Source organism: Eretmochelys imbricata, chromosome 21, assembly GCF_965152235.1.
Source record: "Eretmochelys imbricata isolate rEreImb1 chromosome 21, rEreImb1.hap1, whole genome shotgun sequence".
NCBI classification, from domain to species: Eukaryota; Metazoa; Chordata; order Testudines; family Cheloniidae; genus Eretmochelys; species Eretmochelys imbricata.
In genome coordinates, this window is record NC_135592.1 from 18,566,023 (window position 1) to 18,592,573 (window position 26,551).

The window sequence follows — 26,551 nt, forward strand, 5'->3', positions numbered from 1 at the left end:
CTTTCAATAAGAGTTAGACTTATTGTCTATTAAGACAATAGACTTATTAAGAGTTAGACTTATAGTACTCAGTCTCTTTTGAAAACAGGACTTAGGCTCGGAAGCTGCTTACGTGCTTCTGAAAATTTTACCCAGTGTCTCAAAATCCCAGCAAGTGTATGATGTCAAGATGGATCTACTGTGTTAAAAGCAGAAAAGAGGATGAAGATGACGTAAAAGGCCCTGAGATTTGGCTAGGAAATAGTCATGAGAGCTGCTTCAGTAGAGTGGAGAGGTCAGAAGCCATATTGCAGGGGATCCAAGGTGGTGCTTGGGGAGTGAATGCCTTGATTTTAGACTGTACATTCAAAGCTTAGAGGTAAAGGGGAGGGGGGAGGTAAATATCCAAAGAGACACATCAGAGTGAGGGATAGCTTTTTGAGGCTAGGGAAAAGCAGGACAGACTTATACTGTGAGGGTCAGGGACGGGGTGAGCCTGGGGACAGTGGAAGTACTTGTCCAGTTTTGGCATCAGGATTTCAAAAAGGATATTGCAAAATGGGGAAGGGTTCAGAAAAGAACCATAAGAAGACTTATAGTCTGAACACCAGCCTTACAATGAGAGACTAAAGCTCAGTTTATTCAGTTTATCAAAGGGAAGGCTAACAATGGTTTAACCATGGGCTAGAAGTACCTACTTGGGGAGCAGGTGTCTGATGAGAGGGCTGTTTAGCAGACAAAGACGTAACAATATCTAATGACTGGAAGCTGAAGCTAGATAATGTCAAACTAGACATAAGGTTCACATTTTTGTCAGTGAGGGTATCTAACCATTGGAACAACTTACCTAGAGATGCAGTGGAGTCTCCATCACTTTAGATCTTTATATCAAAAATGTCTGTCTTTCTTAAAGATCTGCTCTAGCTCAGCCAGGAGTTTTCGCTTGACGCAGCAATCACTGGTTGAAATTCTATGGCTTGTTATGCAGGAATTCAGACAAGATGATTGTCTGTCCTTTAAAACTTATTTTAAAAAAAAAGTAAGGAGAGGCAAAGATATAGGATCACTGGGGCAGGTGGAGGGGTTAGGGTTGGAGAGAAGGCAATAGACTACTGGGGCTGTGATGGAGAAGGAGGTGAAAGTGTTGGGAGGGGGGAAGGGCAACTTTTACAGGCTCCAATTTGAGAAGGCTCCCAAAACACGTGGTGCTGCGACTTGGCACACAGGGTCGCAGTGCCTCTCAGGTCTGGCTCAGTGGCCCTTCAGTCACAATGGAGGGGCAGCTGGGCCAAACCTGAATGATGCCATGATGCCGCTTGCTGGGAGCAGGGACCTAAGCCCAGTCTTTCAGGACAGGAGCCAAGCTGCTGCTGCAAGTTGAGTGTGTTGCAGACTCGTTCTTCAACAGCCCTACCCACCCCCCAAGACCTCCCCTCAATGGTCATTTTTTGGAAGGACAGGGGACCTCAGTTTCAGATTTTGTCTTGGGCCCCCCAAAACTTCTGCAAGCTTGGCTGGTGCAGGGCAAAATGAGGGGTGATCCCTGTGGACTGAATTTTCTTTTTGAAGTATGCAAGTTCTTGTCACACAGGGCATGTGAGAAGGAAATTTGATTTGATTGATCCATTTGATATTAACCACTTATGTCAGTGACCATGTGACTTCTGTGGGGTTGTTACTGTCTTGAAGTTATGAATAAATTGACACTTTAGTTGTGTGGCTAATTTATTACACCCTCTATACCAGTGTTTGTCAAACGGGAGGTGCCTACCTGAAAGGGGATCACAAGACTGTTGTAGGTGGGTCGTGAGAGCAGCAGCTGCTGGCTGGGCACCCAGCTCTGAAGGCAGCAGCAGCGCAGAAGAAAGGATGGAATGGGATGGTGTTGCCATCCTTTCTTCTGCGCTGCTGCTGGCAGCAGCACTGCCCTCAGCTGCTGGCTGGGCATCCAACTCTGAAGGCAGCACTGCTTCCAGCAGCTGCGCAGAAGTACGGGTGGCATGGTATGGCGGGGGTTGTCACAGCCTGAAATATTTTCAAAGGGTTTCCAGTCGTCGTCCCCCCCCACCCACCCACCCCCCAAAAAAAAAGAAAAGCTGGAGAACAGCTGCACTATACCCTTAGTGCTTTGAGAAGTTGGGGCCGAATTACCTTTTTTTTTTTTTTAACACACTAGTCATTTTTGAAGAACATGAATAACATAGTGCAAAACAAATGTGTGCAGAGCCACCAGCCATTTCTACCTTGTAGCTGTGGTCCTCTTCCTCCTACCCTCTTCTCTTTTGTTGCTGTCTTCTCTTATAACATCAAGACTGTTTATAGACTTGTCAACTCTTCTGACCTGGGACTGTCCTATTTGTTTATCAAGCACCTCACATTTTGGGTCCAATGTGTATAATAGTAGGGCTTTTGAATGAGTAGATGGGTCAGAAGTTGGGACAATAGCTTTGGAAAGGATTCGGGAACCTTAAACAATGTTTTTACCCCTAAATTTCTGTCTGAGAGGCATCTTCATCATACCACCTTGACCAAGTTTTTGGTCTGCCATGATTTTTAAGAGAGGGGCTTGCCTCTTGGAATTGGGGCAAAGCAGGGGTAATGTGAGTCCTTTGTGATGGATGAAGCAGGGGAAGAAGCCAAGAAGGAGGGGCTCATGTCCTTGAATATCTGCAGCTGGAACTTCAGCCTTTTTCACGAGCTGAATAAGCTGGTGGACGTGGAATATTTTTTCATTTTTGAGTTCATATACAACTATAGTGAACTGAACTTTGAGATAAAGCCTGTAAACTGAATAAACTTATATTTGGTTCATGAATTTTGGATTATGTATAGGACAGAGGGAAACTCATGCTCTACACTTTTCCTCCTCAGCTCTGTAGCATTGTGTAAACTTCTCCAGTATGGTATCAACAGTGATGACAAGCGCCTGCAGGACATTAGGGTGAAGGGTGAAGAAATATTCAATATGGATGAGGGAATACGCACACGATCCAAATCAGCCAAAAGTAAGTAATCAGATTGCTCTAACAGGGTTGGGTCTATAAATATTACCTCGTGGTACACTTGGAAAGCCTCTAAAAGATTTTCTAGGTCTCCTGCGGTTTTGTTGGGTATATTGCTATTACAGAAAACAGACTTTTTTTTTATTGGAACTTTCCCAAAGTTAGCAAGATTAATATACCTATTAATTGCTTACCAAATTCTTGTTTGGGTTTGGGAGCATTGCTCTTACACTTCTAATTTAAGATTAGGGGAAATTAGAAGGCTCATGAGGTGTGGAGCCCTTCAACTGCTATGTCAGTAGATCAAATTCATTCCTAGCTGAAGGACCTAAAATTGATACCATCGGGATGCTTGGTATTTAACTCTGTGAAATGAGCTTTCAGTGGACAATATTGGTAATCACAGTAGAGGAAATGAAGGACTGACTTGCCCAGTGAGTCTGAAGTTACCACCACTAGGTGGTAGAGTATACTTTACACCAGGGGCATGGCTCATGGGATTGGGGGGCAGCTTAGTAGAAACTTGCACTATGGTCATGCTCTCCCTGAAGGACTTCAGTCTCTAGTGCGTTAAGCCCAGCATCCTTAATCAGCATTACATTTAATTTAAAATAAGTGTTTCTCCTGATAGGTTGGGAACCCACCGGCCTAGACTATTTACCAGTGTGGGCTGCATATGCAGCTCTCTGTGTTGTGTTATGTGGGCTGCATCCACACAATATATGTACTACCTCTGTGGCCCTGCGGATGTCACATGGGCTGCAGCTGTGTGCTAATTTGGCCCTGCGGGCTAAGAACCACTAATCTAGGCTTTTTGGTGTGTTTCCTTTGCAGAGATCTGTAATAGTAATTCTATTGTGGTAGGCCGTAGTGACCCCTAGTGGCCCCTCAGTTGAGGGAGGCATTACACACCCATGACAAAATGTTCCCTGCCCTACAGAGCTCTCTATCAAAGATGCCAGTCCTGCACCTTATTGTTTTGGGCCGAAGGATCTGCTCACAGGTGACAGGATTGAGATCTTAGAAAGTAACATGTGGAGCTGCACTGGGGAATACAGGATGTAAGCAGCAGTTGCAACACACTTGCTGTCTCCTCACCGAAAAAAGCTACAGGAACATTGTCTGCATAAACACTTCATCACAGAGAATAACTGCCACCACTTCTTTGTTTCACAAGATCTTGGTTTCTTAGAGAGGAGATGAGATAGTAGTTTACCATCTGTATGTAACATGCATTTATTCAGTCTCACTAGGGCTGTCACGCTGAGTTGTCTCATCTGGGGCACTAAAACTTAATATTTAACTCCAAGTGTACTAGTTTTATTGTACCTTCTCCCCTCACTCAAAGGTACTTTTAGAAAGTTCTTGTGGGACTCCCCCTCTGTCTGCTAGTCACTGTGCTAGCCCCACAGTATAACTCTGATTGAGACATTGGGCAACCGGCATCAACATCGGTGCATAATAAATAAGTAGCATTGGATTGAGATGAGAATAGTGCTGGCTTCAGCTACAGGAAAGGAAAGGAATTTTTTGAACGTTTGTTTGGTAAAGTAACGTTGATTTTTGTAGAGTTTCTGCCCCTGTGTTTTAGTGACTAAGGGTTACCGCTCCAGGGTGACTGTGCTGTGCTATGTGTTGGCCAGGTACTCATTTGAATGATGTGATGATGCCAGCTCCTGCTCCCATGGAAGTCAGTAGCAAAACCCTAATTGGTTTTTAGTAATAGTAGGATTCAGTCCCTAAATTGAAGATTGGGTTTGGGATCCAAACGCTGATCCTTAGCATCGTTCTAGACTGCCAAGCTAAAGCAATTTCTCAGCATTGCTGTGTCTAAGTTACTGTGACAAATGTTCATTAGACCCTGTTCTCTAAGTGAGATCCTGACTCGTTATTCTTTGAAGCTTTCAATTTTATTCACTTTACAATCCAAATCAGAAACTTTATTCCAATATTTAATCCAAATAGAACTCCCTTTTTTTGAATTATCTAACAATCAAACAGAACTCTTGAAAATATGCTTATTACTTATACTTTTTCCCAGTTTTTTTGATTTTTTGGGCCTGATACAGAATTAGTAAGTATTTTGGGTTCTTCCTCTATCTTTTTTTTTTTTTTTGCCTTCAGTGTTTTTGTTTCATGCATCAATGTTGCATAACCATGAAGAGGGAGGTGGGCATGTAAGAATTGAATGTGCACAATTGTTAAATTTTGATGTAACTTTGGTCCTGCTCAGTTTGTTGTATTTGAGGTTTATTAATTTGAAACTAATGTCCTGAAGAGCATTCAGATGAAGCAATAGGCTACACATTTATATTACCAGTAGCACCTGAGACCCCAACTGAGATTGGAGCCCAGTTGTGCAAACACATAGGAAGAGTCAGCACCTGCCTCAAATAGCTTACAATGTAAACAGAGAATATAATATTACTTCCACTGCCCTACCCTTTTATCTCCATTTTACAGATGGAGAACTGAGATGCATTTGTTCCATCATTAGTTACAACTCTTCAGTATTTGCCCTTACACTTTTTACTGGTGTTAGGCAGATAATGGAGTTGAAATTCAGATTTGGTTGATACAAGATTTTGTCCTCCAGGTGCTTCATCAACTTCAGAAACAAAACAAGAATTTTCAAAAGCGTCTAGTGACTTTGGGTGCCTCAGTTTGTGGCTGCCCCACTGGAGATGTATTGTAGGAGTCCGATGTTCAGAAGTGCTGACTGCTTGTCCCCTTGAGGTGTGTCAAGTCGGGTTCCCAAAATCACTAGTCTCTTTAGAAAATCTTAGCTTAATAAAATTTAGTCAGTAATTGTGATGACAAATAAACATTTTAATATTGGTGAAAGAGGACTGAAGTCCTCTTGTATTGTATTGTATTGTAGGTATTGTACGGGCAGCTGCAGTGCAAGCTTCTTACACACTGCCCTGCCAGCGCAGCTCAGCCCTGACTTTATGTACTGCATTTAGAAGTAGGATATTGTTTTTGTCCTTATTTGTGAAGAGGGGACTTGTACGACATTCTACATAGACTGTCAAACAGTCTTCCAATAGTAATATGGATACTACTCCAGTGCAATGCAATTCCAATAGTAAGCTTGTTTTAAGCTTTAGATTGTTAAGCTTTTGGAATACAGTAACTCCTCACTCAAAGTCGTCCCAGTTAACGTTGTTTCGTTGTTACGTTGCTGATCAATTAGAGAACATGCTCGTTTAAAGTTGTGCAATGCTCACTTATAACGTAGTTTGGCAGCTGCCTGCTTTGTCCACTGCTTGCAGGAAGAGCAGCCCATTGGAGCTGGTGGGGGCTTGGAACCAGGGTGGGCCAGCAGCCCTCCCCCCCCCATCAGCTTCCCGTTCCCCTAAGTTCCCTGTGCGGCAGCTGCCCAACAGGCTATCAGTTGCTGGACAGTTCAGCTGTCCCTCCCCCCACTGCCTTGGAGCTGCTCCTGGGAGCCTCCTGCTTGCTGTGCAGGAGGGTGGGGGGGAATGGGAGGTAATGTCAGGTTGTCCCCCTTTTCTTCCCCCCCCCCGCTTCCTTTACCCCATCTCCACAGAGCGGGGGTGGGGGGGGACATGACAGGGCTCAGAACTGAGGGAGCTTGCAGCAGCTGCGGTCTCAACTTGTTGATCTACTTAAAAAGGCAGTGTACTTAGAGTGGGGACCGCGTACTTAAAGGGGCAATACATGTCTCACACTCACACGGTGTGTCTCTGCCATGCTGTCTCCACTCCCTCCATTCGTGCTGCCTTGTAGAGTATGAGGTTACATTAACAACGTGTTTAACCCTAGAGGGCTCAGCTGAGTGCTAGTTCATCATTTAGCAGCAAGGCGTTCCCTGGGAAGAATCCCACCCTCTTCCAACCTCTGACTTCACCACCTCAACCAAGCTTCACAATCATCATCATTGCTGTGTACAGTATTAAATTGTTTGTGTAAAACTTATACTGTGTATATATGTGTGTGTGTGTATATGTATATATAAAAAATATAGTCTTTGGCAAAAAAAAAAAAAAAATGTCCCCGAACCTAACCCCCCCCCCCATTTACATTAATTCTTATGGGGAAATTGGATTCGCTTAACATTGTTTTACTTAAAGTAGCATTTTTCAGGAACATAACTACAACGTTAAGCGTGGAGTTACTGTAGTTACTACTTTTGTTGTGTCTGTACAGTCCCTATTGCACAGGTGCCCTGATCCATGATTGGGGCCCCTAAGCATTACTGCAATACAAATAATTCATTACTTTGGTGATTTGATCTGGACTGGATTTGAACTAGTAATTTAGATCTGGAAGGCTCTGTATTCCATAACCTGGCTTCTAGGCCATAGTTCCCACCAAGGCAATATTTACACTTTAAAATAAATGTTGAACACAGTTCTTGTGGCCTTTAAGAAACCTGTTTCAAGGACCGTTTGATATGTCTTTTGAGTTCACAACCTGAGATTATATAAAAGAGTGAACATATGAGCAACATGAGAACTGTTTGCCACCAGTAATGCCCACAGGGAAAGAAAAAAATGAAGTTGGAAAGGCTAATAGCTTTAACCTACTGCGTCAATCTTTCGCCTGTCAGTCATTTAATGAACAATGATCATCTTTAGTTTTGTCTTGGACCCTTAAAGTCCCAGTGTGGTTGCTAATTGACTAGTTGAAGTTTCAGATTGTCCTTGCTTAACTCACATAATGTACAATTACACCTCAGTGTTTGCTTAGTTCAGAGGATTTGACACTTGCCTTGTTTATATATATGTTCAATGGTGCCAGAATATCTGCTCGATGGTGGTAGTTAAATGCAGCTCTCTGAGAAGAACGTTTTCATGTAAAAGTGTAGTCCTGTTCAGTGAACCTTTCCAGCCTGTATTGAAACAGGATTGTTTTACTTGCTTTGAAGATTCTTATTTAGTTTGTTAAAAGGCAAGGTTATTTATGTATTCCTTCCTCTGGTCTTACAGATCCTGAACGCTGGACAAACATTCCGTTGTTAGTAAAAATCTTAAAATTAATAATAAATGAACTTTCTAACGCAATGGAAGCAAATGCATCGCGCCAGACAGCTGCAGACTGGAATCAAGGTACCAAACAGGGGTGGCTTTTTCCTTTCAGATGATGAAGAATGAATGGAGCAGCTGAGCTGCTAGCAAAAATGTGCAATCTCATTAAAACCAGCTACTATACTATACTAGAGAATTGGAAGGTAGTAAATATTGTATCTATATTGAAAAAGAGCTCTAGGGTGATTCGTTAAATTACAGATCAGTCAGCTTCACACATGTTCCTGGTAAACTGGTCAAAATGATCTTTGAAAATAGAATAACTGATCTGGAAGATTACAGAATAAGATCTAACCCGCACAGTTTCTCCAAAAGAAAGTTCTGCTGCACTACTCTGTTAGAATTCTTTAAATGTGTCAAAGTAGGGGATAAAGGAGGAACTGCTTTGACATAATCTAAACTTTCAAAAAGCCCATTGACAAGGTCCATCTGACAAGGTTGCTAAAGAAACTAAGTAGTTATAGGGCGAGGCGCAAAGTATTGTGGTTGATCTAATACATGGTCAGCTCTCATCATGGCACAAGGTGAACAGCAGCAGGCCTCAAGGTTCTGTGCTGAGACTCATTTTTAATAAAGATCTAGAAAAGGGGGTGAGTAGTGAGGTGGCCAAATTTGCATGGGTCACCCAAAATTATTGAGCTCTTGCTCAGCCAGAAGGTATTTGCTGGATGCAGAAATGACCAGATGAATTTCTCTGGCCTGTGTTATTTAGGAGTTCAGATTAGATTATCCTAAGAGGTCCCTTCTGGCATTAAAGTCTGTTACTGGCCCATTTCCTGCCCCTAAGTCTGATCCCCTGGAGTGGGGGGAACCTTTGGACCAGATACTGGTTCCCAAAACCATGTTCAGCTCTAATCTGTCTCAGAGTGGGAGTTAATTGACACAGCTCATTACCATGGAAAAGTGTGCATGTCCATTGGCACCAAAACAGGTGACTCGGGGCTTCCCCAATGTTGGTTTCCAAAGAACCCTTGGTGTCAGTGCCTGGACCTTGAGAATCCATCTTAGAATGGCATTAAGACACTGGTTCTGACCTTTTTCCCTGGGTGCCAGCACATAAGACCAAGGTACCAAATGGGTGCTGAATGCTCCTGATGGGTATTATTCCAGTCCTGTGTTTCTGCTTCTGTCTGCTGCTCCTCATACCAAGGAAAGTAGAAGTGGAACAGGAAGGAGGACCCCTGAACAGGACCAGCCTAGAAAGAAACAGGAAAAGAGGCATTCTCACATTTCCTCAATTCAGAGGATTGCACCTCAGATTTGAAGACACTAATTCTAGGGGCCAACCTAACTGGGAATGCCTAGGGACCAGAGGTGTGCACAAGGGGGAGACAAGCAAGGGTACGCCCCCCTCATAATCTGTGTGTCCCTGCAACCTGGGGAGGGAGGAAGCAACAGAGCGGCTGGCTACTGGCTGAGCTGCTCCTCTCCCCACCCCTACAGCTGCTGCTTCTCCTTCCTGGCTGCTGGAGTCCTCTGCCGCCACTCACCTGCATGGGCAGTCTGCAAAGCAAGTAGCAGTGGTGGGACTCCAGCAGCAGGGAAGGAGACGCAGCAGCTATAGGGGTGGGGAGAGGAGGAGGTCAACTAGCAGCTAGCCACCCTGCGGCTTCCTCCCTCCCTGGGCTGCAGAGACACGAGAGTGCTGCTGCCAGGGGGAGTCGCTGCCTCCTCACTGCTGGGCGTCCTGAGGAATTCTGCTTTCCTGATTGTTTGTGAACAAGTCTGTCTCCACCCTGGTTTGGCACCATTTCATTGTACCTGCCCCTTGGCCAGTTTCATGCAGTCCAGTGCTCTGACCATAGACAGTACAATGCTGTCTCTTGATTATAACTGCCCCTTCTTGGGGGTAATAGACCATTAGCACTTCTGTTGTAACCCTTGTCTTTGTTGGGTGTTAAACTCCCTATCCTGACACTGGTCTGACTTTCTGGCAGGAGTTTATATTTATAATTAGGGCCGTACCAAATTCATAGTCTGTTTTGGTCAATTTCACGGTCATAGGATTTAAAAATCATAAATTTAATGATTTCAGCTATTTAAAGGTGAAATTTCACACTATTGTAATTCTAGGGGTCTTGACCCAAAAAGGAGTTTGGAGGGGGTGCGGGTGGGGGTGTCTGATGTTCCCCTGGTGTTATCTGGACCTGAGATCTGCTAGGTCATGCCAATCATTGACTCTGGGAGCTAGCCTTAGTCCTGGTCTACACTAGGACTTTAGGTCGAATTTAGCAGCATTAAATCGATGTAAACCTGCACCCGTCCACACGATGAAGCCCTATATTCGACTTAAAGGGCTCTTAAAATCGATTTCCTTACTCCACCCCTGACAAGTGGATTAGCGCTTAAATCGTCCTTGCCGGCTCGAATTTGGGGTACTGTGGACACAATTCGACGGTATTGGCCTCCGGGAGCTATCCCAGAGTGCTCCATTGTGACTGCTCTGGACAGCACTCTCAACTCAGATGCACTGGCCAGGTAGACAGAAAAGAACCGCGAACTTTTGAATCTCATTTCCTGTTTGGCCAGCGTGGCAAGCTGCAGGTGACCATGATGGAGTCCCAGAATCGCAAAAGAGCTCCAGCATGGACCGAACGGGAGGTACGGAATCTGATCGCTGTATGGGGAGAGGAATCCGTGCTATCAGAACTCCGTTCCAGTTTTCGAAATGCCAAAACCTTTGTCAAAATCTCCCAGGGCATGAAGGACAGAGGCCATAACAGGGACCCGAAGCAGTGCCGCGTGAAACTGAAGGAGCTGAGGCAAGCCTACCAGAAAACCAGAGAGGCGAACGGCCGCTCCGGGTCAGAGCCCCAAACATGCCGCTTCTATGATGAGTTGCATGCCATTTTAGGGGGTTCAGCCACCACTACCCAGCCGTGTTGTTTGACTCCTTCAATGGAGATGGAGGCAATACAGAAGCAGGTTTTGGGGACGACGAAGATGATGATGATGAGGTTGTAGATAGCTCACAGCAAGCAAGCGGAGAAACTGGTTTTCCCGACAGCCAGGAACTGTTTCTCACCCTGGACCTGGAGCCAGTACCCCCCGAACCCACCCAAGGCTGCCTCCTGGACCCAGCAGGCGGAGAAGGGACCTCCGGTGAGTGTACCTTTTAAAATACTATACATGGTTTAAAAGCAAGCATGTGAAACGATTACTTTGCCCTGGCATTGTGGCTCTCCTGGATGTACTCCCAAAGCCTTTGCAAAAGGTTTCTGGGGAGGGCAGCCTTATTGCGTCCTTCATGGTAGGACACTTTACCACTCCAGGCCAGTAACACGTACTCGGGAATCATTGTACAACAAAGCAAAGCAGTGTGTGTATGCTGGCGTTCAAACAACATCCATTCTTTATCTCTCTGTGTTATCCTCAGGAGAGTGAGATATAATTCATGGTCACCTGGTTGAAATAGAGTGCTTTTCTTCAGGGGACACTCAGAGGAGCCCATTCCTGCTGGGCTGTTTGCCTGTGGCTAAACAGAAATGTTCCCCGCTGTTAGCCACAGGGAGGGGGGAGTGTTGAGGGGGTAGCCACTTGGTGGGGGGAGGCAAAATGCGACCTTGTAACGAAAGCACATGTGCTATGTATGTAATGTTAACAGCAAGGTATACCCTGAAAGAGTGTAGCCACTGTTTTATAAAATGTCTTTTTAAATACCGCTGTCCCTTTTTTTCTCCACCAGCTGCATGTGTTTCAGTGATCACAGGATCTTCTCCTTCCCAGAGGCTAGTGAAGCTTAGAAAGAAAAAAAAACGCACTCGAGATGAAATGTTCTCCGAGCTCATGCTGTCCTCCCACACTGACAGAGCACAGATGAATGCGTGGAGGCAAATAATGTCAGAGTGCAGGAAAGCACAAAATGACCGGGAGGAGAGGTGGCGGGCTGAAGAGAGTAAGTGGCGGGCTGAAGAGAGGGCTGAAGCTCAAATGTGGCGGCAGCGTGATGAGAGGAGGCAGGATTCAATGCTGAGGCTGCTGGAGGACCAAACCAGTATGCTCCAGTGTATGATTGAGCTGCAGCAAAGGCAGCTGGAGCACAGACTGCCACTACAGCCCCTGTGTAACCAACCGCCCTCCTCCCCAAGTTCCATAGCCTCCACACCCAGATGCCCAAGAACGCGGTGTGGGGGCCACCGGCCAACCAGCTACTCCGCCACAGAGGATTGCCCAAACAAAAGAAGGCTGGCATTCAATGAATTTTAAAGTTGTAAACTTTTAAAGTGCTATGTGGCATTTTCCTTCCCTCCTCCACCACCCCTCCTGGGTTACCTTGGTAGTCATCCCCCTATTTGTGTGATGAATGAATAAAGAATGCATGAATGTGAAGCAACAATGACTTTATTGCCTCTTCAAGCAGTGATCGAAGGGAGGAGGGGAGGGTGGTTAGCTTACAGGGAAGTAGAGTGAACCAAGGGGCGGGGGGTTTCATCAAGGAGAAACAAAGAGAACTTTCACACCGTAGCCTGGCCAGTCATGAAACTGGTTTTCAAAGCTTCTCTGATGCGTACCGTGCCCTCCTGTGCTCTTCTAACCGCCCTGGTGTCTGGCTGCGCGTAACCAGCAGCCAGGCGATTTGCCTCAACCTCCCACCCCGCCATAAACATCTCCCCCTTACTCTCACAGATGTTGTGGGAATATTGGTTTCGCTGAGGTCTAAGCGAGTCAGTAAACTGCGCCAGCGCGCCTTTAAACGTCCAAATGCACATTCTACCACCATTCTGCACTTGCTCAGCCTGTAGTTGAACAGCTCCTGACTACTGTCCAGGCTGCCTGTGTATGGCTTCATGAGCCATGGCATTAAGGGGTAGGCTGGGTCCCCAAGGATACATATAGGCATTTCAACATCCCCAACAGTTATTTTCTGGTCTGGGAAGAAAGTCCCTTCCTGCAGCTTTTGAAACAGACCAGAGTTCCTGAAGATGCGAGCGTCATGTACCTTTCCTGGCCATCCCACGTTGATGTTGGTGAAACGTCCCTTGTGATCCACCAGAGCTTGCAGCACTATTGAAAAGTACCCCTTGCGGTTTATGTACTCGGCGGCTTGGTGCTCCGGTGCCAAGATAGGGATATGGGTTCCGTCTATGGCCCCACCACAGTTAGGGAATCCCATTGCAGCAAAGCCATCCACTATGACCTGCACATTTCCCAGGGTCACGACCTTTGATATCAGCAGATCTTTGATTGTGTGGGCTACTTGCCTCACAGCAGCCCCAACAGTAGATTTGCCCACTCCAAATTGATTCCCAACTGATGGGTAGCTGTCTGGCGTTGCAAGCTTCCACAGGGCTATCGCCACTCGCTTCTCAACTGTGAGGGCTGCTCTCATCTTGGTATTCATGCGCCTCAGGGCAGGGGAAAGCAAGTCACAAAGTTCCATGAAAGTGCCCTTACGCATGAGAAAGTTTCGCAGCCACTGGGAATCGTCCCAGACCTGCAACACTATGCGGTCCCACCAGTCTGTGCTTGTTTCCTGAGCCCAGAATCGGCGTTCCACAGCATGAACCTGCCCCATTAGCACCATGATGCATGCATTGGCAGGGCCCATGCTTTCAGAGAAATCTGTGTCCATGTCCTGATCACTCACGTGACCGTGCTGACGTCGCCTCCTCGCGCGGTATCGCTTTGCCAGGTTCTGGTGCTGCATTTAGTGCTGGATAATGCGTGTGGTGTGGAATGTGCTCCTAATTGCCAAAGTGAGCTGAGCGGCCTCCATGCTTGCCTTGGTATGGCGTCCGCACAGAAAAAAGGCGCAGAACGATTGTCTGCCGTTGCTCTGACGGAGGGAGGGGCGACTGACGACACGGCTTACAGGGTTGGCTTCAGGGAGCTAAAATCAACAAAGGGGTTGGCTTTACATCAAGGAGTATTTCAGGCAGGACTTCACGGAGGGTTCCAATAAGAAATGGTGCACCTAAGTTATTGTTCTTATTGGAACAAGGAGGTTAGCCTGGCCTCTGATTGATACATGGCTAGATTTACCTCGCTGCACCTTCTCTGTGAGTGACTGCAGTGTGACCTAGAGGAATGAGTCCCCTAGACGGGGGAGGAGGCAAATGAGTACAAAACAAATCTGGTCTATTCCTTGTTTTGATCCACTCCATCTATCTTTTACATCTTTGGCTGGCAGCAGACGGTGCAGAGGGACTGCATGCCATCCACATTTCATGGCTGCTCGGCAGAAGATGGTACAGTACGACTGCTAGCCATCCTCATCTCTTGCCTGCCCGGCAGAAGATGGTACAGTACAACTGCTAGCAATCCGTATCGCCTGCCTGCTCACCATAAGACGGTTCAATAGGACTGACTGCAGGACTAAAGAGAATGACCGGGTCAAGTCACTCCAAATTTAGTCCCTGCGCCCATGTCTGCCCAGGCGCTCCCAGCCGACGTGGCCAGGAGCACCTCGGACACGACGAGGACGGCTACCAGTCGTACTGCACCGTCTGCTGCCAGAAGGCAATGGGTTGCTGCTACTGTGTAGCAATGCCGTACCGCATCTGCCAGCACCCAGGAGACATACGGTGATGGTTACCTGAACGGGCCCCATGCTTGCCGTGGTATGGCGTCTGCACAGGTAACTCAGGAAAAAAGGCGCGAAACGATTGTCTGCCCTTGCTTTCACAGAGGGAGGGAAGGAAGGGGGGCCTGACGATATGTACCCAGAACCACCCGCGACAATGTTTTAGCCCCATCAGGCATTGAGATCTCAACCCAGAATTCCAGTGGGCAGCGGAGACTGTGGGAACTGTGGGATAGCTATCCACAGTGCAGCGCTCCGGAAGTCGACTCTAGCCTCGGTACTGTGGAAGCACTCCGCCGAGTTAATGCACTTAATGCCCTTAGAGCATTTTCTGTGGGGACACACACACTCCAATATATAAAACCGATTTCTAAAAAACCGACTTCTATAAATTCGACCTTATTCCGTAGTGTAGACATACCCTTACTCTGCTCTGCTGTGAGAACCCCCACTCCTGGGCTGTTCACGCACAGCCTCTAGCATGTAAAGCTGACCTCAGCTACATGAGTGAGTACTTTTAGCCAGCTGCTGCTTGGGTTGTGCAACCGAATGACACTAGCCAGTATCACAACCCTAGGAACCTCCATCTTGCAGTTTCCAGTTATGCCCGCTGGAAGCTGCACGCTTATATGACTTTGTCAATTTAACAAAGAAATTGATATGTACCAGGCTTGTTATCCCAAGGGGAGTCTCTGACATGCTTCAAACCAAACGTACTGCCTCAGGTAGAATAAACAGATTTATTAACTACAAAAGATAGCTTTTAAGTGATTATAAGTCAAAGCACAAGAAGTCAGATTTGGTCAAATGAAATAAAATCAAAATGCCTGGGCCTCTGCTCCTGGAGGGTTTTGCCTGGGCTTGTTTTAAGCCATGAGGACACATTTTCAGCCTCATAACGATATACATGAAATTACAACCTGTAACATTACTGTAACAACATGCATCCGACAAAGTGGGAAAGCTTATGCTCCAATACGTCTGTTAGTCTATAAGGTGCCAGAGGACTCTTTGCAACAATGCTCTGTGCGTCCTGAGCCTTCTGAAGACACCCGGCGTGACAAACTTTGCATTGGATAGCACACAGTCCTATTATAAGGATGAACATGGGGGTGCAGAGTGTTCCCCCCCGAGGCACAGAGCATCACATGGGGGAGGTCACAAGGTTATGGTAGGGGTGGCAGTACTGTAACCCTTACTTCTGAGCTGCTGCTGGCGGCCGCGCTGCCTTTAGAGTTGGGCGGCTGGAGAGAAGCAGCTGCTGGCCAGGATCCCAACTCTGAAGGCAGAGGCGCCGCCAGCAGCAGCACAGAGGTATGGATGGCATGGTCTGGTATTGCCACCCTTACTTCTGCGCTGTTGTCTGCAAAGCTGGGCCCTCAGTCAGCAGCCACCGCTCTCCAGTCTCCCAGCTTTGAATGCAGCAGGGCAGAAGTAAGGGTGGCAATACTGCAACCCCTCTAAAATAACCTTGCAACCCTCCCGCAATTCCCTTTTGTGTCAAGACCTCTAATTTGAGGTACACTGGTCTCTCCTGTGAAATCCATAAAGTATAGGGTAAAAGCACACACAAGACAAGATTTGATGCATGGAGACCAGATTTCACGGTCCATGACCCTTTTTTCATGGCCACGAATTTGGTAGGGCCCTATTTATAATCCTATCCATCAACTTTAAAGATATAAGCATGTCAATACACTGGCTTCCCTGAGCTGTACTCATGGGCATAAGTCATTTCTGCTCCTGTACTGGTCAATGAGGGACTTCATATTCTGTGGCTAATGGTTATCCATCTTGAACTGGTATTTTCTATTTGGCTTTAAGATGCTTTTTTTTCATCAACAGATGACTCCAATGATATGTGGGAAGATCGGGAAGATGAAGAGGATGAAGATGAAGGTTTAGCTGGACAACTTTTATCAGATATTCTTGCCACAAACAAATATGGTAAGCAGAACAGTTACATTCACTGTTCAAAAGATCAAATTGGGTAAAGAACATGCAGCTCTGAAAGTTACATTTCTCCTGACAGCTGCTTAGTATATAGTATGGAGGGCAGGAAAATAACCTGGAATGGAAGACACTGGTTTGGTGGGAGAAAGGGAAGAGCAAAAAATACATCCTGGAACAGAGACTGTATGTTCATAGGCTAGAAGGTATCAAACCACAGCACCTTTTGAGGCTCAGGGTTTGTCTGCACTTAAAATGCTACAGCGGCAATGCTGCATCACTGCAGTGCTTCAGCATAGACACTATCTATGCTGACAGAAGGGATTCTCCCATCCACATAGGTAATCTAGCACCCCAAGAGGCTGTAACTAAGTTGACAAAAGCATTCTTCCATCAACGTAGCGCTGTCTACCCGAGGACTTTGGTCAGCTTAACTGCGCCACTCGGGTGTGGATTTTTCACATCCCTGAGCAATGTAGTTTTGCTGACCTAATTTTCTAGTGTAGACCAGGCCTCAGTGAGTCTCAAGTACTAATTTGGCTTCACAACACTGTCATGAGGCGGGTATAAATATGGTTTACAGATGGGAAAACTGAGGCTCAGAGGTGAAGATATTTGCCCGAAGTCACAAAATGACAGTGTCAGAACTGAATAGAACCCAAATTTCCCAACTAAGTTCCGTGTTCTTGTAGGAAGAAGTTGTGTGTGATCCTGAAGTGATAGGTGTTTAAAGGGAAAGGGAGCTGTGGGTATATGATCTGGAGGGTTAAGGAGAAGAGGTAGGTGTATAATTTGAAGAGAGAATCTTACTTAGTACAGCTAAGGCAACTTAAATGAATTGTTTCGCTGCACTGGCAGATTTCAGTCTCCTATGCTTCTATCATGATGCATTGGCTCTGCCGCAGATAACATGGCAAGACAAATTCATTTAGGTAGCCTTAATGAGAGGGAAACTTACCCAGGTTCTTTTGTAGCCCAAGGAAGACTTTCTTCAACATTACCATGTCTCAGTGAGAGAGGGATTTGTCTCAATATTCAGTGGAAGTGTTTCCTGTGTGACTGTAATGCATGAAATGTAGCTAATAAAGGATGTATTTGTGTCAGGTGCTGAGGTGGTAAGCCAAGGATATCTCAGTTTGGAGCAAAGGAATGATAAACACCTGTATTGTGCTACTTGGACTCTTGTCTCAGCTGTGAGTGGCTAAAGGCTCCTGCCCCTCCTTATTTTGCCATTCTTCACTGCCCTCAGCCCATTTAAAAAAAAGTTGCTCGTTTCTTTTAAATGGAATTTTTATCCAAAATGACACTGCTGATCCCTGTTAAAATCTGTGGATCTCCTGGAGTTAGGGGCCTAGTGAGATGCATCCTGAAATAGTAGCCAGCTTGTCCTTCACTATAAACACTTGTGCTTTTGTGTTTCCAGATGAGGATTACTATGATGATGATGAAGAGGATGATCCAGATGCATTAAAGGACCCTCTTTATCAAATAGACCTACAGGTGATGTATTAAAATGAGTTTTGCGGTCCGATACCTGTTGCCTATTTATTCTAATTATTCATTATATTTTACTTCCTTATATAGTGTCTGTAACAAAATGCAGAGTCCCCTGAGCACTGAAAGGAGAATACATTCTGTATTTTTATTCAGTTTACTGGAATTGCTCTGGAAGTGCCAGAGGATGCATATTATCACTATTATTATTTGTATTACTACAGCAACCAGGCAGGGACCCAGGACCCCATTGTTCTAGGGGCTGTGCAAACAGAACCAAAAGACACCCCCTTCTCCAAAGAGCTTCCAGTATAAGACCAGAGACAACAGATGGATACAGACAGATAGGGGAGCACGAGGAAACAGTGGTCAGCATGGTGGGCAGTGGTCTCAGCACATCAACAGCATAACTTAATTTTTTTTGTTATCGGTGCAAAGGAGAGGTTTTAGGAGGGATTTGAAGGAGGCTGAGGTAGCTTTGCAGATGTTTATGGGGAGTGTCTCCCAGGTGAGAAGGCAGCCTGGAATAAAACACCAAGGCATTTGTTTGAAAATTTAACCAGTGGGCAGTGGAGGCTGGCATCGTGAACCAGCTGGAAGCAAGCAATCACAGCTTGATTGCAATTGAGAGATAAGGAGGGTGAGGATAAAATCCCTGAAAGTGAAGACCAGCAGTTTACATTTGATGCAACAGAGAAGGGGGAGTCAGTGGGGAGATTCAGAGGCGTGATGCGGTCAAAGAAACAAGCTAGGAAGAAGAGGTGCTTTCTATGACTTATCTCTGCTGCAGGAATGACCAGTGACTTGGAAATGTGGTTTTTTTACGTGAAAGATAGAAATTGGATTTGAGTGACTAAACCTTGTAGCATATAGAACCAAGTGTCTGTGCAAGGGGATTCTGAGTGTTTCAATAATTGGTTAAGGTTTTTGGAAGAGGAACAAATAGATTAAATGTAAAGCTGGTTGGTATGGTATTACATTAAGAGTACTAAACTGGCAATTTGCCAAGTTTCCAAGGGCCGGCAACTAACTTGCAAAAAGTCTGGAGGGTAACAGAATCCTAAACAAAAAACAGTAGTGTGGATTTAAAACATGTGTTAAAAGTGTTGCTAAGTTTGCAAAGTCAAGTGCTCAAGTTTAAAAAAAAAAAAAAAAATGCTAGAATGAAGGCTGCATGTCCAACATTAATTCTGGCATAGTTTGTGACTCTGAAGCTTGGTTAGGTGCCTCTGTAGGTCCTTAGCTTTCTCTGACTTAATTATCCTAAATAACTGTCATCTGCAAATTCTTCCAGCTCACTGTGCTCACCCACCTTTCTAGTTTGATATATTAAACATTGGGCCTAGTGTGGAACTTTGAGGCACTTGGCTATTAACCTTTGTGTTTGATTCATGACAATACTTTGCCTCTTGCTTATCTTGCCTCTGTTTATCTAAACTTTTGACAGGTCTTTGATAAGCCTAACAGGCTATTCAAAGACCTGTCCAAAGTATAGATGAACAGATTCATAGATTCTAAAGCACAAAGGGACTTCTGTGATCATCTAGTCTGACCTGTATAACACAGGCCACAGGACTTCCCTGAATTAATTCCTGTTTGAACTACAGTATGGCTTTTTGAAAACATTTTTAGCTGTGGAGAATCCACCACAACCAGTGTTTAATTTTGTTTTAAAAAAAAAAAAGATCCTTGGGCTCACGCACAGTGTGACCTTGCAAACATTGTACATATGAGGTCATGCCTTGCACGCCACTGACAGAAGAGGTGTCATGGCTGAGCCCTGGCACAAATTAAGCTCTGACCACAACCCTAGGTAAGTTGTTTCAGTGGATAATTACCCTCACTGTTAAAGATTTGTGCCTTATTTCTAGTCTGAATTTTTCCAGCTTCAACTTCCAGCCATTGAATTAGTTAAACCTTTGTCTTCTGGATTGGAGGAGAGTCCTCTATTATCAAATTGCTGTTCCTCCTGTCAACTAGTTCTTTTATCCATTAATCTATTGACATGCTTAGAGAATTCTAATAAATTAGTGAGGCACAATCTTCCTTTGCAGAAACTGTGCTGATTAGACCCTACAATAGCATGATATTCCAAATGTTTTATTCTATTTTTAATTATCGTTTCCACCAGTTTACCAGGAACAGAGATATAAGGCTTTATGCTCAGTAAAGGCACCCATAGAATCACACCCCCTACCCCCCGCCCCCAGTCATCAAGAGAAACTTTTTAGTACATTTGAGGTTGAGGTGGAAATAGTAGACAGACTTGTTGGAAGTCTATGGGTAAGGATAAAAGATGTTTTTTAAAATAAAAAGGAATGTTATATTAAAGGTCTACTATAGATCACCTATCAAGGAGAAGAGGTGCATGAAGAATTTTTTTTTTAAACAACTAACAAAATCATCCAAAATACAAGACTTGGTATTGGTGAGGGACTTCAGCTACCCAGACATCTCTTGGGAAAATAATACATCAGGGCACAGATTATCCAACAAGTTCTTGGAATGCACTGGAGACAGTATTTTATTTCAGAAGCTGAAGAATGCAACCAGGGGAGAGGCTGATCTTTATTTGATTTTGACCAATAGGGAGGAACTGGTTTAGAATTTTAAAGTGGAAGGCAGCTTGGGTGAAAGTGATCATGAAATGGTAAGAGTTCATGAGTCTAAGGAATGGAGGGAGGGAAAACAGCAGAATAAAGAAAATGGATTTCAAGAAAAAATACTTTAGCAAACTTAGGGAGCTGGTAGGTAAGATCCCATGGGAAGCAAGCCTAAGGGGGAGAACAATGGGGGAGAATTGACAACTTTTTCAGAGAGATTAAGGGTACGAAAGCAAACTGTCCCACCGCATAGGAAAGATAGGAAGTATGGCAAGAGACCACCCTGGCTTAACCAGATCTTCAATGATTTGAAACTCACAGTTCTTCAAAAAGTTAAAAGTAGGTCAAATTACTTAGGATGAATATAAAAAAACACAAGTATGTAGGGACAGAATTAGAAAGGCTAAGGTACAAAATGAGATTAAACTAGCAAGCGAAAGAAAGGGTAACAGAAAACGTTCCACAAATACATGAGAAGCAAGAGGAAGATCAAGGTGAGGGTAGGCTCAATGGGGTCGGGGGAAGGGGAAGACAATAACAGAAAATGTAAGAATGGCAGAAGTGTTACATGCCCTTTTTGTTTGTTTTCACCAAGAAGATTAGAAGTGATCTAATCAAACACCAGTGAAAATGAGGTAAGATTCGAGGCTAAAATAGGAAAAGAACAAGTTAAAAATTACTTAGACAAGTTAGATGTCTTCAAGTCAAGACAGAAAATATCATATTGCCTATATATAAATCCATGGTTCAACCGCATCTTCAATACTACGTGCAGATGTGGTCACCCCATCTCAAAGAAGATATATTGGATTGTAAAAAGTATAGAAAAGTGCAACAAAAATGCATAGGGGTATGGAACAGCTTCCATATCAGGAGAGATTAATAAGACTGGGATTTTTCAGCTTGGAAAAGAGACAACTAAGGGGGGATATGATAGAGGTCTATAAACATGAATGGTGTGGAGAAAGTGTTGTTTACTCCTCAGAACACAAGAAGTAGGGGTCACCAAATGAAGGTAGTAGGCAGCAGATATAAAACAAACAAAAGGAAGTATTTCTTCACACAATGTATAGTCCATTTTTGGAACTCTTTGCCAGAGGATGTTGTGAAGGCCAAGACTATAACAGGGTTCAAAAAAGAGCTAGATAAATTCTTGGAGGATAGGTCCATCAATGGCTATTAGTCAGGATGGGCAAGGATGGTGTCCCTAGCCTCTGTTTGCCAGAAGCTAGAGTGTGACAGGGAATGGATCACTTGATGATTACCTGTTCTGTTCATTCCCTCTGAAGCAGCTGGTATTGGCCACTGTCAGAAGACTGGATACTGGGCTAGATGGACCTTTGGTCTGAACCAGTATGGTCGTTCTTATGTTTGAGTTGGCAGGGCCTGATGAGATTCATCCTAGATTACTCAAGGAGCTGATTGAGGAGATATCTGAGCCATCAGCGATTATCTTCGAAAACTCATGGATAGGGCCCTACCAAATTCATGGCCATGAAAAACGCATCATGGACCATGAAATCTGGTCTTCTGAGTGTTTTTACCCTATACTATACAGATTTCACAGGGGAGACCAGCGTTTCTCAAACTGGGGGTCCTGACACAAAAGGGAATTGCAGGGGTGGGTCGGGGTCGCAAGGTTATTTTAGGGGGGTTGCGGTATTGCCACCCTTACTTCTGCGCTGCTGCCTTCAGAGCTGGGCATCCGGAGAGTGGCGGCTGCTGACTGAGGGCCCAGCTTTGCAGGTAGCAGCGCAGAAGTAAGGGTGGCAATACCAGACCATGCCATCCATACTTCTGTGCTGCTGCTGGTGGCAGCTCTGCCTTCAGAGCTGGGATCCTGGCCAGCAGCCGTCTCTTTCCGTGCCCAGCTCTGAAGGCAGCGCTGCCGCAGCAACAGCACAGAAGTAAGGGTAGCAGTACCGCAACCCCCCTACAACAACCTTGCGACGGCCCCCCCCTCGCACCCCCTGGCCCCAGCAGCTCCTTTTTGGGTCAGAGACCTTACAATTACAACACTGTGAAATCTCAGATTTAAATAGCTGAAATCATGAAATTTATGATTTTTAAAATCCTATGACTGTTAAATTGACCAAAATGGACCATGAATTTGGTAGGGCCCTACTCATGGAAGACAGGAGAGATTTGAGTCTGTGATATTTCATCTTTATTACCAGAAAAGGCCAGGTTTCCTTAATTAGTGCAGTGTTTGGATGTTATGGCATAAATAAGGCATGGGGCTTTATGCTGAACCAAGAGGATGAAAGGATATTGAACAACTGCATCATTCTCTAAGCATCCTCCATCCTGTGCACTGAATGATGCTGAGTTCCCGTGGAAAAAAATATTATACAACTGTGTTAACGACTTGGCAAAATGTATACATGAAAGGGGTAAAATTAAAGCTATACAGGCTACCTAAGTTTCAGGCATTTCCTGAATATTTAGTGCTTGACTTCATCACTTAAACATTCTTTTTTATGGTTCTTTTCTGTGTAAATTCCTAGTTTAAAAAAAACCAGATAAGTTCAGGGGTGGGCAAACTTTTTGGCCCGAGGGCCATATCTGGGTGGGGAAATCGTATGCAGGGCCATGAATGTAGGGTTGGGGTAGGGGGTTGGGGTGCAGGAGGGAGTGCAGGGTGCAGGAGAGGGCTCAGGGCAAGCAGTTGGGGCACAGGAGGAGTGTGGGGTGTACGAGGGGGCTCAGGGCAGGGGTTGAGGTGCAGGAGGGTTGCAGGCTCCGGCCTGGCGCCACTTACCTGGAGCAGCTCTGGGGTGGCAGTGGCACACAGCGGGGCTAAGGCAGAGTCCCTGCCTGCCCTGGCCCCACGCTGCTTCTGGAAGTGGCCAGCACCACGTCCCTGCAGCTCTTGGGGGAGGGGAGGCAGAGGGCTCCATGCGCTGCCCTCACCTGCGGGTACCTCCCCCGAAGCTCCCATTTGCCGTGGTTCCCTGTTCCTGGCCAATGGGAGCTGTGGGGGGCGGTGCCTGCAAGCGAGGGCAGCACACGGAGCCCTCTGCTCCCTCCCCCCAACCAGGGGCCGCAGGGACGTGGTGCTGGCCGCTTCCGGGAGCAGTGCGGGGCCTGCGGTGCCAATCCCGCGGGCCGGATTCAAAACCCTGATGGGCCAGATCCGGCCCACAGGCCGTAGCCCACCCCTGTTCTGGTATGTGCAGCTCTCAACAGAGCTTTTAAAAAAAGTTCAGAGAATTTAACATTGAGATTGCTGCAAAAGCACAAGGGGACTGAGTTGAGGCTGCATGGGAATCCTTAATTCTGGCATTTCCTGACTTTTGAGTATGTGACTTTTCAACCTTAATGTTCTTTTAATGTTTTTTGAAGGTAATTTCTGAACTGAAAAAAAAAAAAAAAAGAAAAAAATTCCATCACATGGAACCGTATTGATCCCCACTTGGATCATTAGCAGGGTTTTGACCTTTAGATCCATACCATAGAAACTTTGCTAACAGAGTAACTGATAGTAGTAGTGTGCTGCCATCCTCTGTATGGACCTGCTGTGACAGGAGGATGACACACACTTGGCCAGTGGGTTTCACAACTATTTGCCATAAGCAAAGAAAAATATAGATTGAGGAGTCCCAGGTTCCTCCAGGTTCTACAGAGGGAGTGTACTTTTTTGCCCCTGCATCCCCTCCAACACTAGTTCTGTGCTCCTACCTACCCTATCCTATCTCCCTCCTCTTCTGCTGCCTCCCCCACCAGGTTCTGTATCCACTGCATTTCCCCTTCCAGCTATTGTCCTCTTCCCCTCTGCTTTTTTCTCCATCCTCTGTCTCCTCTTGTAACTCCCTTTCACCATGTTTCCTCCCCCTATTCCTCAGCCCTCTGCATCAGCCTGCTTTCTCCTCCCTTCTGGGATGCTGGTGGGGATGAAGAACAATTTGAAATTTTTATTAAGGGGAAAGTAGGCAAGTATTTAAGAGGAAAGTTTCTGGACTGAGGTGTATTAAGTTGTGGAATAGTCTGTCCGGAAAATATGGAAGCTTTGTCATTTGTGACTTTTAGAACTAGATGTGACAAAATGCTTTCTGCTAGAGAGGATAATCATGGGTTGGCTGGGAGATGGAGTGGGTAATTGGATAGAAAAGACCTACCTTTGAATCTAGGGAACAGATTGTAGCAGCACTTATCTCCACTGCAGAGCTACCCACAGAGACTACACAATGCTCAGTCTTGAGCGAATGATCTGACTGACTCTGTGGTCTCTGGGCTACACCATGGCTAGTGCTCTGGAACCACATTTGGCCTGGAGGCTGCACTTGGCCTGCCTGTTTGACATGTACTTTGAAGCCTAATGCAGCATGACCTATCCTGTTTGCTGAGCAGTGCCCCTTCCCCTTCATTCTGCATTAGAGCTGCATTTCACTTTCTTTTCTCATGTTATGCAATCTTTAACTCCCAAAGTTAAGCAATGATAGATGTATTGAAAGATGTTAACTTGGTCCCTTGTCATCTTCCTCCTAGGCCTATCTCACTGATTTCCTGTGTCAGTTTGCACAGCAGCCTTGCTATGCAATGTTCTCAGACCATCTCAATGAGAACGAGAGAAGAGTGCTTGAGGCCATTGGCATATGAACCGTGCAGAGACCATATTGATCATATCTGGACAATATTTTTCTGGCTTATTCCATGTTTTGTGATTAAACATGAAACTTTTTCCAGTGTTCACCTGTTGTTACAGATGTGATCTTCCTCATCACGAAGTATTGAGCCTTGTCTTATCATGACTCTGTTAAGGGAAGGATGATTGGGAAAGCTCCAAAGACTGAGCTTTGCACTCTGCTCTCACCAAGGGAACACTTTCGTTTACCACAAAAAAACTTTCCAGGAGGTCCTTAAAATAATGTGTCCTTAAATATTTTTAAAAATAAACTTTATATTTGCCTCTGAAGAGACACGTAACTGAGTTTCACCCAATACAGTTGGACAGAACGAGGAAGGAATCAGGTATTTTGTAGGTTGCTTGGATGTGTTTTGAGACTTTGGAAGTTTTGTCCCTCTTCGCACTTGCATAACACATACAGGGTAAATATCTTCATCTTACCATGTGACTTTTTTATAGAACTATAGACACTTTTATCAAAGAGATGCCTAAATGGTATGGAATCTGTTTACAAGAATTTGGATGGGAAGCTGAAATAATAAAATTAAATGAACATCTTGTTTCGTACTGTGGGAGGGGGCTTCTATCTAGTCTCTCTAACATTGCATCAGTTCTTTGCTAAAGCTTTTGCATGCACATGCTCAAAGGAAGCTACCACTTAAATCTCAATTCTTGTGGAATGTGGCTACTGAAGACTGGTTTTACTGAACACAAACAACCATAACTTTTTACAAAAAAAAGTGTATTTAACTTCCTCTTTACTCCATAAAAACAGTTCTCTGAAATACTTTGCTTCCTTCACACTCCTGAGACTTATATGAAGTGGGTAAGCTATAGTCCACAAATTAGTATGTGTATTTTTATAGGGTGGTAAAATAAAATATCCATAAGTACAGAGTGATGTATCTCACAACACCTCTTTGCCTTTTGTTCCCTTTTGGGGGAAAATGAAAATAAAACTATTAAAATATACACTGGTATTTTCTTTTCAAACAGATTTCTAGAAGGAAATAATTACATTTTATACGTATTTACCCTTTAAAACTTCTCCTTTAACTGTACCCTAGAGACTATTGGCCTCGTCTCATAGTAGTATTCTGGGCAGGAGGGGAACCCTGTAACTGACTCTGCAGCTTCCATTTCCTTTTAGGCAGAATGAGAACCACTAAAACCCCCTTTCCTGTAGGGTCCATCTGGTAACTCTTTTCAGGGAGTAATAATGTGCTTTCAAACTGCATCTGCAAACCTTCCTTACAAGCAAGCAAGCCAAATAGCTCACTATACATGTGCCAGTGTTGGTCTTTTAAATTGTTAAAGCG

The 26,551-nt window shown here is 45.0% G+C and overlaps 1 protein-coding gene across 1 annotated transcript in view; it reads left to right on the plus strand.

The window, feature by feature from the left end:
- The window catches only part of IPO9 (importin 9), a 167,123-nt gene extending 140,919 nt beyond the window's left edge, over positions 1 to 26,204 (plus strand). Inside the window, exons 20-24 of the mRNA XM_077839190.1 lie at positions 2,851 to 2,984; positions 7,937 to 8,056; positions 16,404 to 16,505; positions 17,932 to 18,008; positions 25,094 to 26,204. Of these exons, the coding sequence (XP_077695316.1) occupies positions 2,851 to 2,984; positions 7,937 to 8,056; positions 16,404 to 16,505; positions 17,932 to 18,008; positions 25,094 to 25,204 (544 nt within the window). The 3' untranslated portion in view covers positions 25,205 to 26,204. The remainder of the gene's footprint in view (positions 1 to 2,850; positions 2,985 to 7,936; positions 8,057 to 16,403; positions 16,506 to 17,931; positions 18,009 to 25,093) is intronic.
- Positions 26,205 to 26,551: the final 347 nt, after the last annotated feature.